Here is a 13,662-nt window from a genome sequence, read left to right on the forward strand (position 1 = left end):
GACCACGTTTCTGTACGGCGAAGTCAAAAAGAGATCTATGTGGAGCAGCCATCGGGTTTTTTTACTCCAAGAAACCAAATCACGTCTACAAGTTAGACAAGGCATTGTATGGGCTTCATCAGGCTCATCGGGCATGGTATGCTACATTGACAGCACACCTTCAAGATCATGGCTACAAGCGAGGAACCATTGATCAAACCTTGTTCCGCAAAACTGTCGGAAAAGATTTGATTCTAGTCCAGATCTATGTAGATGACATTATCTTTAGATCCACCAGTGCTGAGTTGTGTGCAGAATTTGAAAAAGTAATGAAGAAAAGATTTGATATGAGTTCGTTGGGTGAGATGACAACATGTGTGTCGGGAAGAAAGGGATGATCGGATGAGATAAGCCACACTCAGATGTCGGCTATTGTTGCTCTAATCATAGATTGGAATTACAACTATTCCAAGTTCGTTTTCAATGAGATGATGAGCAATCTGAAGGGGAAGAGGAAAGAGATGTTCCTCATGTATCCAAGATTTTTTTAAAATAATTTTTGACTCACGTTACACTGACCTTGTCAGATCTGTTGATACATTAGATATGAAGTCAATGGGACCCAACACCTTTGGGTTAATGAAGCAATCCAGGAAAGGCTCTAAGATCGTCTATCAGGGCCTCAATGCTTTGGTAAAATTTGGCCGATTTGTTGAGACAGAAGTTGTGCCAGTTATAGCTCAAGTTGCTGACGAACATGTGGCGCCAGTTCAAAGGAGTGCTGCTGCTTTTGAGATTAGTTCAGATGAAGAAGAAGAAGAAGAAGAAGAAGAGACAGAACACCGTAAAACAGATATTGCTCCGACAGCTTAGCAATTAAGTGATTTTGAGACTTTCAAAGAATTATTACAGTCGACTGCTCTGAAGCCTCCTCAAGCAATCGTTGTAAATGAAGAAGATGAAGTTCCCGAGGAACCAGCCGCTGATCTCATTCCACGGAAACGCAGAAAGAAAGATCCGAGATTGGACGTGCTGGTTACTGAAACTGCAGAAACAACAACAACACCAACAACAACAACACCAACAGCAACAGCAACCACTGGCCTACAGCAACAAACTCACCAACCTGAGTCACATGTTCCAGAGACTCAAGTTGAACTAAGTTCATCCACCGCAGAGCCACGGACTCAAGATCAGAATTTTGATGATTTTGCTTGTTAGTTTGATTTTGAAACTGATTTTCATCACGTTGATGCTCCTTCTAGATCTTCTGGTCCATCCAATCTGGGTCAGTCAAGCTCTGATGTTTCCGACAAAGTTCCTCAGATTCTGGATATGCAAGAAAGCTATCTGCAGAACAAAGGCAAGGGAGTTGTACTTGAGGATGCCCCAGTTGATATGCAAGCTCTCCAACGTCGAGTCTTTGAGCTCGAACAAGACTGTCGTAAAGGATGTACGCATTCAAAAGCTGGAATCTAGTAACTCTGATAAGGATTCCAAGATCAAAGAACTTCAGGCCAACATGGGAGGATTGATTGCCATGTACCTAGATCTCCAACAAATACTTATTGTTCAAAACTATGAAATTGCTCACCAACCTTCGTGTTGGCACATTCTATTTTTGCAATGTTACATTTTTGACTTTAGGTTGACTCGAGACTTGTGGAGAAAACGTTGTCAAAACTATTAGGTTATTAGCAAAAATGAACAATATAATATTTGATATGTTTGAATTCGGTCATTGTATGAACATATTATGTGACTCGTTATGATTTTTTGAAATTAAATGAGTTGATTAAATATTGTCACTTTAAATAGTGTCAGTGTTTTTAGGCAATCCGTTGCACCCCGACATGTTCCACCGCCTTTGGTCAGGGTGTGACACTTTCCATCCATCATCCATGATGTGCAGAAAGCTATATATATAAATATTAATAACTAATTCACACAATTCAACACTAAGTCTTAAATTTATAAAACCAAACAATCCTAACTAAGCTTCACACAAACGGCAAGTGTACCGCCGCATAGCACTCAGTCTAATGGAAGTCCGGATGTCGAACACAAAGACACGTGAGAACGGCTTAGATAATTAACCATAACCTAAGTCCCTCCTAAATAATACATTTATTTTTCTTAATTATTTAAACTAACTAAACTTAACTAACATAACTTAACTAACGGTGAAACTTAACAGAACTAACGATAATAAGAAAAGGAATCACCTAGGTAGGATGACTGAACGGTCGTAAGATGACACGGGTGCTAACATGTGGTCGAAACCAGGGTTCTAATGATGAGCTAAATAGTCGAGGTCAGATCAATTGGGTCCCTACGGTCAGTTTTACCAGAAAACCCTAACGACACTTCTACATTGCTTTTAGTACATGGTTGTTAATCTACTCACCCTAATAACTCAACACTTGGTCCATGTCTAAGTTACAGATCTCACTAAGGCTTGAGCTAATTACAAACCTAGGAAAAGAGGGGTAATTCAATACTAAGGGCTAAATAACTCAACTTACAAATTTAACCTAGCCGACAGCTGGAAAACCGCACGTGGTCTAGCAATGACTAACCAAAACCAACTAAACCAGCAAGATAAGCGAAACCTATGGTCTTGTTCCAACTCAAATGTGGTGAACTCACTGACTTGAATGACTCAGGAAACGCAAACCCTAATGGTATGCCTACCACAATCAATCAACACACAAAGTATTAACTGAAACATGCAATTAACGCCTACACGAAATTAATTCATGCAATAATCAACCACACGGGGCACATGCAACCTAAGATACATCTATGCTAGCAGGTATACACGGAACAACATCACAAAATATGAACTTTACAATAGGAAAACAATCAACCACTTGTTAAACACCCTAAACTAGTTAATTTAAACTGTTAAATATCAAACCTAGGTGATTTTAACCAATCTAGCCAATCATAATCAATGAACAGTAGATAAAATAGATATAAATGATAAACATGTTCATTAGAATCTAATTGCAAAAGGTTTTAATGATTAAAACTAAAAAACAAACTTAAAGTCGTTAATACAATCAAAACCGGCAACCGAAGAACAAAAGATAGAACCGTAAGCTCCTCCTTCTTGGTTTCTCTCCTAAAAAAGGTGTGGTGGCTGGAAAGATTATTAAAATTTGTTCAAAGGGTTTATTTCCCTTAAATATATCTCTAAACTTGCTTAACAAGTCAAAGATAGGTCAAAACCCAAGCCTACAAGCGCACTAAAGGACAAAACAATTGGGCTACTTGATTTTGGGTAGCATCTTGGACATGGGGGTGCCGCGACACGCGAGTAGAGGGGCTGACCTGGTCGCGTGTGGCGGCCAGGTACTTCGGTTTCGTTTTTTCGTTTGCCAACTCGTAAAAGCTCGTATACGCGTTCCGTCTTCGATTCGATCCTCGGGTGAACGATACCCTTCACTATAAAACTTGTTTTCCATGCTTTCTTCACCCATGATCCTACATCAAATAAAAATATGTAATCACATGCATACACAACTTGACACTCGTTAACGTTTAAGCATAAACAAACATGAATTCGGGATAATTTTCTATATTTTGCATCACATCAATCCACATCTCTAATTTAACTAAAACACATTATTTTCTAAATTTATCTCTCATTTTCTAAGAATGTTCATCTTACACTCCATCCCCCATATCTAATCCATTAAACAATACATTACTATTTTATTTCTAATTATTTTATCCATATCTTCCACTCACACCACACACAAAAAATATCAAAAATAATATATAAGGGGGGTAACACATAAAATATGAGGATGTGTTTGCTTTCTCTAAAAATATAGGGTTGAGATACGGGATGAGGGATGGAATGGAATGACATGTTACTGTTTTTTGTTTTTTTTGTTTTTTTTGTTTAAATATGGAGATGGGCTTCGAAATGAGGGATTGGTCGGGAATGCTCTAAACTCAGCCTTTACTTTTGTAATTAATGGCCCAAACTAGTCTAAACGGTCAAGTTAGATTTGGTTCAAACCATAAACACAATATCCAAAAGGATTGTGTTCGTGTCAACCTGATAAGTGTTGACCCATTTAACCTATGTGTTTAATACTTATTTTTAAACTGTGTGCACACATTTACTTGAACTATTTTAGTGTTTTTTACCAATTTTTACAACCTTAAAATAATTGTCACGTTTTAATTTGCACATAATCAAGAACTCGACCCATAAACTATAGCGATGTGACTTATTTCCTAAACTTACACCCTTAGAGCATTCTCAATGCATTCTTCAAATTAAGTGAGGGAGTTCTACATTTTTTAGAGATGGTTAAAGTGGTTATGAGAAGAGGAGAGAGAAAATGTTGTTGTTCATGGTTAAATTTAGAGAAGCAGAATTACAAAAATTGTCCTTTAAACATAGTTGATTTACGGATCATGTCATTTAAAATGTTTACTTTCAGGCGGTGTCCTTTAAATAACATATTTATTTGGTTTTCGTCCTTTACACTAACGGTCATCCAAAAAGTCAGTTAAGTCATGGCATGTGCCAAGAATGTGAGGGCATAAATGTAATTTCAAATATCTTTTTAGTTAATATATAAAACTAAAACGAAAAAACTAATATTAAATTTTTTTAAAGAATGCATATTTAATAATACACTCACTCTCACCTCCCTTTATCTTCTCTCTCTCTCTCTCTCTCTCTCTCTCTCTATCTCTATCTATGTATACCACCATCACAAAGACACATGCCACCACCGCCGCCAACCTTATCTGATTCCACCATCCTCTCTCGCGCCCCACCATCCTACCCACCTTTCATCTTCATTCAACCCACCGACTACCACCACCATCCTGCTAAAGAAAGGACCACCACCACCCTGCTCACCAAACGGGCCATCGCCACCACACCATCACCATTGCAGCACCCACGTTGATCAATTTCTTTTACCACAAAATCATTACACCCTTCTGTAAATCCAGCACCATCTCCGGTCGTCTTTCTATAAATTCGGCACCATCTCTGGTCGTCTTTCTGTAAATCTGGCACCATCTTCGGTCATCTTCTCCGGCATGGAAGACAACGAAATTGTTATAAATCCGTTGCAATCTTAATTAACCGCACAAATCGAAACCCTAATTAACAGCAACCATCCTCAACAACCCTCTTTCTATTATTTGATTTCTCCAACCCCCCCCCCCCACCACCACCACCATCGCATCTTCTATCGTACTTGAAATCATTCTACACTGACTAGTCTCCATCCAAAACCCTAATTAAAATCCATTCTTTGATTTGGGGAAAAAATAAAATGATGTGGTCGACGAGCGGTGGTTGTTGCGGAGTAGGGAACAACGGTGACAATGATGGAGGAGGACGATGGTGGCCGGTCGTGACATATAAATACATTTTATTAGATCTAATAATCTTTTTCCATTTTTAGTTTTATATATTAACTAAAGAGATATTTGAAATTACATATATGCCCTCACGTGCTTGGCACATGCCATGACTTAACTGACTTTTTGGATAACTATTAGTGTAAAGGACTAAAACCAAATAAACATGTTTTGTAAAGGGCACCGCCTGAAAGTAAACGTTTTAAATGACATATCCGTAAATAAGCTATGTTTAAAGGACAATTTTTGTAGTTATGTCTTTGGAGAAACACACTGTTCACCTCTATAATTTTTAAATGTTTTAAAAGTGGTTGTGAATGAAGGAGAGAAATGGTAATGATAAAAGTATAAAAAAGTATTATTTACTTGAAAATGAGAAAAAAAGATGGTGTTTCTAGTGTAACTGTAGAGATGAAGAATGGATTGAGAATGCTTTTAACGCCAACCGACGAATCACAGTCGAATTAACTATTATCTACAAGATTTAATGTTGCACCACAATAACGTGCAGGTCTTCCACTTGTAGTTAGTTAATTGAAGAAAAAAAAACTTAACATGATTGTGTATTAGGTTTTTCTTTCTAAATTACTGAACACAAATTGTTTAAGAAAATCAATATAAAACTTAATTTGAATATAATAATAGAAATTTAAAAGAAAATGGTGAGTTTGCGTGTTATGATTGGTTCAAAGAAATCAAATTTAACTAACATGCATTGCCTAAGAGTATCCACAATAAAAAAAAATTTAGATGGTGTTTTTTGGTGTTTGCCCGCCTCTTTAGTTATTTACCAATATTTTAAGTGTGATTTTTAGATATCAATTTATGAGGGATGTGTTTTTATAAGAACAAGGAAAAACTTTGTTTTTTTGAAGTTGGTGGGGCTAGATGGGGAGGGTTGGGTGTTGAAAAAATATATATATATAATAATTATTTTTGGGTGATAATGTGATAATGTTTTTGAGTGTTTTTAAATAATTGTGTTTTTGTGATGTGTCAGCTGACTAGGCATGTTTGCAGGTGTTTTTATGCTTCCTTTTTATGGACGGTCTAACGCAAGTGGTGCTACTCATGATCGACTCCACAACGCCACGTCAATAAAGAGAGGCACGATACGCGTGTAGGTGTGGTGTTGTGTTGACGTGGCTCCGTACTCACGGACCATAATATATAGTCTTAAATGTTATTAACGAGTGTTTTACTCGGCGCTTTGTGTCGGAACAGGCCAGTAAAACCCGGACGATGGTATAATCAAAACAGGTGGTAAGTCGACGTGAACTTTTCAGTTTTGGTTACGTTCGTTATGGTATCAGAACTAAAACACAATAAAACAAAACAATATAAAACGCAGGTGGACCAATGGTGTGGCGTCGGTCAGTAAAACTCGGGCGTTGAGGTGATGAGTCTACGCAAGTTTGGTCGGTCTTCGTCACCTTCGTTGTGGTACCAGAACTAAAACAAAAACAAAATTGGCATTCTGTCAGTTTTTGTTAAGTTCGTTACGGTACCGAAACTAAGACAAAATGCGGTGATTCTACGCGAATTCGGTCGGTTTCACTTAACAACACAACCATCCGGCCTATACCAAAGCTAATATTGAAAAACGACCATTCTCACATATACATAAATATAAATCACACACTTGAAAAAAAATATAACCAAAACCATAAACATCACAGCTAAAAAAAATTGCCATAAATAACGCATTTGATAAAAAATAATCAATTTTGCACAACATCATTTTCTTTTTTTTTCAAATAATTTAATAAATTTCAGAGACACTATAACATTGATGTTTAGTGTCTTTTTCAGCCTGAACATCGACTTATTTATTGATTTTTAGTTTTTGATTATGTGTATCTTTATGCATTAAAAAAATTCAAACAAGCTCGAGCTTTTTATGAGCCAATTCTAGCCAGGATTTCCATGTCGCTAAAAATTTTTAAACCAAGCACGAGCTGGCTCATTTCTGTCCTATATATATGAGCTACGATAAGTACATACAGAGGCGAAGGTACCTTTACGGGACCGGGTTCGTCCGAACCCGACCTATTTTCGGTTTTATATAGAACGTATAGTATTTATCTTATTAACGAACGAACCTATTCTTATTTGGCGACCAAATTCATCATCCTTTTAAAATAATAATGAAGAGAACATTGAAGATATAGTCATAGTGGTGTTTTTTGTTTTCACGTCAACGGAGTAACTCTGGTTCTAAATTATAAAGATAAAGAAGAAGGTTTAGAAGAAGACCCTAGAGTATAAATAAAGACAATTTATCAAAATCCAAAACCAAGCTTAAATAACAACACACTGAATCGATAAGTGGCTGCATTGCGCACATATCATTTAACTGATTCCTGAATCCCTTTCACGCTCATGTCACGTCGAGGTACTGCAAAAGAAAAAAACTGTTAAATCTGATCCAATTTATCATAATCGATTAGTTAACATGTTGGTTAACCCTATTAATAGAAACACGGAAAAAATCGTTGGCTTATCAAATTATCTATCGAGCCATGAAAAGATTCAACAAAAGACAGAAACAAATCCACTATATGTTTACGTCAAGCAATACATGGAGTAACTTCGAGTATAGCGATAAAACTTTCAATAGTTTAAAGCAATTTTATTAAATTTCTTATTTTCTATAAATTGTTTCATGATATATCTAGTATTTTACGATGTAGCTTTATCGTTTTTATTAGTTAATCAATAACCTTGATAAGTTAAATAGAATGATTTTAATTTTTGTTATTGTTATTGTTAAAGTAATCGGTTCGATTAACATTCGACAATAGAAACCTGTTAACTATTTGTTTACTTTGTTTTGTTTGTTGTTTAACTTTGTTTTCTTTATTGTTGCAATAACTTTGTATATGTATATTGTTTCATAACTTTTGTCAACTATGAAAAAAAACAAAATTATATAAGGCCACATTTTTAGTACTAGTTCGGGGCGTCCGAAATCTTGAATTCAACCCTAAATAAATCAAGGACCGAAAAACACCGAACTCGTAGAAAATAATTCATAGCTTCGCCACCGAGTACATATATGATATTAATAAATTATAATTTACAAATCATCCACACAAATTTACATGCATGTAAAAACATTGATTTGAATCCTGATGATCATCACCATATTTTCAACAAAACGCTAACCAATTTCGACATTATTAATATTATTATTCACCAGTAACAACATGTGCACTTATTATTACCATTGAATGCCAAGATCCAACGTAAACGATCAAGAATTTGAAACAGAAAAACACACACACACTGAATACACATAGTGGGTCCCTCTCTCTTCCTCTTATTAGTAATTATTGTTATGATCGTTGAGTTTAATTTTGATTCGATTTGTTCATAGGGAAATTTAGTTTGATCGAAAATGGGATTAGTTTCGGGGATGTTTATGGGTGCTTTATTCGGGATTTCCATTATGGTGGGTTGGCGTTATATGATGAGTAATCGAAGCCGAAGTCGTGCTGCCAAGGTAATGTTTTTATGAACAATTTGAGGTTTTGTTTAGGTTGATCATGATTATAATGTTTGGTTTAGGGATCTATGTTCATCACTGATTTTGTTAATATTATTGATTTAGTGATGATTTAGGGCGTGTTTGGATGTACACCTAAACTTGTACAGTAATAATGTGTAATAATCTGTTTTAGGAAATTAATTAACTATTTATGTTAATATAAATAGACATGTAGGGTCATTGTATTTTGTTTGGTTTTCGTTTTTTATAATAATACTAAAAAGTCGAACACGTTGTTCAAATATCGCTTGCTTTGTGTTCAAGTTTGGGGCTGATTTCCAACACGCTTTACTATTATAATTACATGTTAGTGATATAATTGAACACATTATATTACTTATTTGTTATCATATACTAACGCAGAGTGGAAGCACGAAATAAACATATATAAGTTCTCAAGAAAAAAGTGATATAATATTTTGAATGCTTGAAAGATTACATGAGAGACCCTTTTATAGATTTTTAAAATTGGTAGACATGCCAAATTTTCGAAATTGTAAACCGCCTAATACATAAGGAAACTAACGACTTAAAATAAATAACGTGTAAAATAAGATAGCAAAAGATCTACGCGCTTTTATACTAAAAGAGAAATACTTGTCTTCAATGAATAAGTCGGAGTCCTAATTGATGGAAAGAGCTTAGCCAAACCATAGGTGGGCCCTGTAACTCCACTCGTAGCCAAGTTTATGCTCCTTTTATGCTGACACCCATTTTCACCGAATATAAATATGGGTATGCTAACTCTTGGATTAGCCCCTCATCAAAGATTGTGTTATCTTGAAGTTTTAGTTAATAAATATATATGGTTTATTTATTAGCCATTTATAGTTTTTAAAATAAGTTATAGAATTTTTTGTTAGCATTTATTTATTTTAATGAAAATGCTTTACTTTTTCCCCAGGCAGCCGATATAAAGCTTCTTGGATCTCTTGATAGAGAAGACTTAAAAAAACTTTGTGGTGATAACTTTCCTGAATGGATATCTTTTCCTGTTTATGAGCAGGTTCGCATTATAGAATATATATATATCACATTTGTCTGTTTGGGAGTGCTTTTATTTTTTGTTTTTTGCTTTTTGGAGGGGCAAAATGTCCAAAATACCCTTCCAAAAGCACCTAAAAGCTTCAATTTGGTGCTTTTAGGTGCTTTTGGAGAGGTATTTTGGACATTTTACCCCTCCAAAAAGCAAAAAGCAAAAATGAAAAGCACTCCCAAACACCCACTTAGTAATAAACATGTGTACGCGTGTTATTCAGGTTAAATGGCTGAACAAACAGCTGAGCAAACTATGGCCATATGTTGCTGAAGTAAGTTTTTCTACCTTTGCTATTTATCACCTATATTATTATTATTATTATTATTATTATTATTCAAATATTATTTTCAGGCTGCTACGATAATAATAAGAGATTCGGTCGAGCCAATACTGGAGGAATATCGTCCGTCAGGAATATCATCTTTGAAGTTTAGCAAATTGTCACTAGGAAATGTTGCACCGAAGATTGAAGGTACGTATGTTGACGCATAATTACACAACTAGTCTATGTGGTTTGGCTATATTGCAACTTTATTACACCTTTAGACCAAATGTTTGAACAAACGTAACACCATTGGTCTCGAAAATGGATGGACGTTAACTTGGTCTGTCAAGTAGGTGTGAAACGATCAAACTACCCCTGCTCATTGACGCAAAATATGTGCAGGTATCCGGATTCAGAGTCAAAAACAAGGTCAAATAACAATGGACATGGATTTTCGATGGGGTGGTGATCCGGATATTGTTTTAGGAATCGAAGCAGGTGTTTCGTTACCTATTCAGGTTAGATTTAGTTCAACAATATGATATTTTTTTTGATCATTTTGGAACCAATTTGTATGAAGATCATATAATATTTGTTGCAGCTGAAGGATCTTCAAGTTTTTACTATTATTCGCGTTATTTTTCAACTTTGTGAGGAAATTCCTTGCATCTCTGCTGTTGTTGTAGCCTTACTTTCTGAGGTAATCATGCTAAACTATAGTGAACTTATTTTTTGGTCAACTAATACAAAATGGATGTTATTTTGGTATCAGCCAAAGCCAAGGTTTGATTATACATTAAAGGCGATTGGAGGAAGTTTAACTGCCATTCCCGGACTTTCAGATATGATTGACGTATGTTTTCTTTATTACACGATTGCAATTTATTTAATCATTTTTGGCATAACTAGTTAAAATACTAACTGTGTGTCGACATTATGTGTAGGATACAGTAACTTCAATAATTACTGATATGCTTCAATGGCCTCATAGGATTGTTGTTCCACTCGGTGGTGTGCCTGTTGATACAAGGTAACAACCATCCGTGTGTGTAATTTACTCCTTGTTTAATATAACACTCATTTTTCGTAAGAACAATGTCTACTTATGACAAATTAAATCTGTAGATGCTTCTAAAAGTCATTTTTTGTGTTATGTATTGTCACATTATGCAGTGATCTGGAGCTTAAACCGCAAGGGAAGCTCATGCTAACAATTGTGAAAGCACATAATTTAAAAAATATGGAAATGATGGGGAAATCTGATCCATACGCGGTTGCATTCGTTCGGCCATTGGAAAAGTTCAAAACAAAAGTTGTTGAGAACAACTTAAATCCTGTTTGGAATCAAATGTTTCATCTAACCGTGGAAGACAAAGAGACACAATGCGCGATTGTTGAGGTATAATATTATTATCCTTACTTCCCCTAAAGTTTCTTGATTTATGTCATTCTGTAATCATGTTATGCGCGGATTTCAACAGGTTTTTGATGAAGATATTGGATCGGATCAACGATTGGGAATCGCAAAATTAACGTTGGCTGATCTTCAACAAGATGTTGAGAAAGAAATTGATTTGAGACTCATGCCTTCACTTGATATGCTCAAGATTAAAGATAAGAAGGATAGAGGAAACATTATAGTCAAAGTAAGTAATAATATGTGCATACTTGTTGCTGTTAGTTAGAATTCACCAAAAGGATGTTGCTATGATGCTATCATCGGTGTGCACGCAACCGAAATAATCGAACCCAACAAGTAACCGACTATTTGGTAGTATGCTTTCAAAAACCGTTTCAGTTCGGTTTTGGTTTCTCTATCAAACGAAAACGGAATCGAATCGAACTGAAATAAGTGATTTTAAGTAATTTTTAGTAACAAATTAATAAGGGTGTAGCCCAAAATTTTATAGGTCTAAATGTGTAATAATCAGTTAATCATTAACTAAAAGAAATTAGGCCTAAATTCATTATTTTGAGCCATATTTTTGGGCCCAACTTTTCATGTCCACATGGTAAAACCGAGAAAAAAACGAAACCCAGGCCTATATAAGTAAAACGTTTTGGCCGAAGTATGTAATAATAGTTAATCATTAACTAACAAAACATTTGAGGCCCAAATATATTATTTTTGGGCCAAATTTTTGGCCCAAAATTTTCAAGCACAAGTGATGAAACTGAACGTTTTTAACTGAAGTTTCGGTTTTTGAGTTTTTGGTACAGTTTGAGCCCAAAACTGACCCAAACACACCCATAATTGTTGTGCTATGCAATTGCCTTTTGGGTCGACCCGTTGTTTTTTTTGAACGGCGTAGATTATATTAAAAACGTTGAATTCGGCAAGAAGGCGAAAACAAAACAAACAACTTACGGCAAGAGGAGAGGGTTTTTTAACCACTCGTCCCAAGAATATAAAACTTTACGATTCCTATTACTCTATTAGCATACCAAAAATACGAATAACATAAAATAGAGTCAAAAGCATTCTTTAAACGACCGATTCAAGGGTTATTATTAATACGCAGGCAAAGTATCATCAATTCAATAAAGAAGAACAAGATGCAGCGTTAGCTGAAGAGAAGAAGATGCTTGAAAATAAAGAAAAAATGAAAAACGACGGTGCCATCAATAGCACCATGGATGCCATTGATGACCCAACACACGTGAGCGGATGAGGTGGTGACATTTTTACTTTAAATGTGTAAGATTCTATATCAAGTTCGATAACTTTTTGTTATTATGTAAATGGTGATGCATAGTTAATGCTACTCGTTTCTTAATTTGGATGTTGATAGAGGATATGTATTTGTTTTCTCCCATGTTTGAGATTTACATCTTCATAAATGAACTATGTTTCATATTTGTTGTTATGTCCAATCTTGAGTATACGTTTGTAATAAAGTTATGTTTTTATCTTTGTTATAAAAAAAGGACAACGGGTCCGACAAACTGGAACCAGTAGAGCTACGATCCATTGGGCAGATTTGGTTTTTGAAACATTGATTTTATGACGAGTGTTTTATATGAACTGTGCTTTAGAGGTACCCTGATGACTGCTGTTGAAAGGAATATATAACGAATGTTTCATAAAAATATAAAAAACTATCTTATGTTATACATTAAATAGCTAGGTAATATATTTTTTTATTATTAAACCGTTGTTCCTGGAGATGTTATATATAATTCGTATTTTGATTAAAACGACTCATGAGATCAACAATAGAGGTTAAGCATTTGAATATACACTAAATAACTTTTTTACTTATTTGATACATTAAAAATAATATATAATCCACCGATGTAGACAAGCATTTTAATTGCCTCACTACTTGTGGTATGATGGTAAAGATGTTAGTATTACCTAGTAAAAGATAAAGTTCGAGCCCTAGAAGAGGAAAAAAAACGAAGAACAAAAATTAATTGTAAAAA

General features: G+C 35.0%; 1 protein-coding gene across 2 annotated transcripts; it reads left to right on the forward strand.

Moving 5' to 3' along the window:
* Window positions 1-7,185: 7,185 nt before the first annotated feature.
* LOC143614537 (calcium-dependent lipid-binding protein-like) lies at window positions 7,186-13,336 on the forward strand. 2 transcript variants are annotated; one of them, XM_077087948.1, is made up of 11 exons: window positions 7,186-8,887; window positions 9,837-9,938; window positions 10,192-10,242; window positions 10,323-10,443; window positions 10,639-10,754; window positions 10,838-10,936; window positions 11,009-11,089; window positions 11,181-11,266; window positions 11,410-11,635; window positions 11,718-11,882; window positions 12,759-13,336. In XM_077087948.1, the coding sequence occupies exons 1-11, from the start codon at window positions 8,783-8,785 to the stop codon at window positions 12,906-12,908; spliced, it is 1,302 nt and encodes a 433-aa protein (XP_076944063.1). In that variant the 5' UTR covers window positions 7,186-8,782; the 3' UTR covers window positions 12,909-13,336. The 2 variants fall into 2 exon arrangements, with proteins under 2 accessions (XP_076944063.1, XP_076944062.1); XM_077087947.1 differs by having other exon boundaries at window positions 10,838-11,089.
* Window positions 13,337-13,662: the final 326 nt, after the last annotated feature.

This window comes from Bidens hawaiensis, unplaced genomic scaffold (assembly GCF_021521415.1).
Source record: "Bidens hawaiensis isolate Kalapana, Puna unplaced genomic scaffold, B.hawaiensis_p1.1 tig00040169_1, whole genome shotgun sequence".
NCBI classification, from domain to species: domain Eukaryota; kingdom Viridiplantae; phylum Streptophyta; class Magnoliopsida; order Asterales; family Asteraceae; genus Bidens; species Bidens hawaiensis.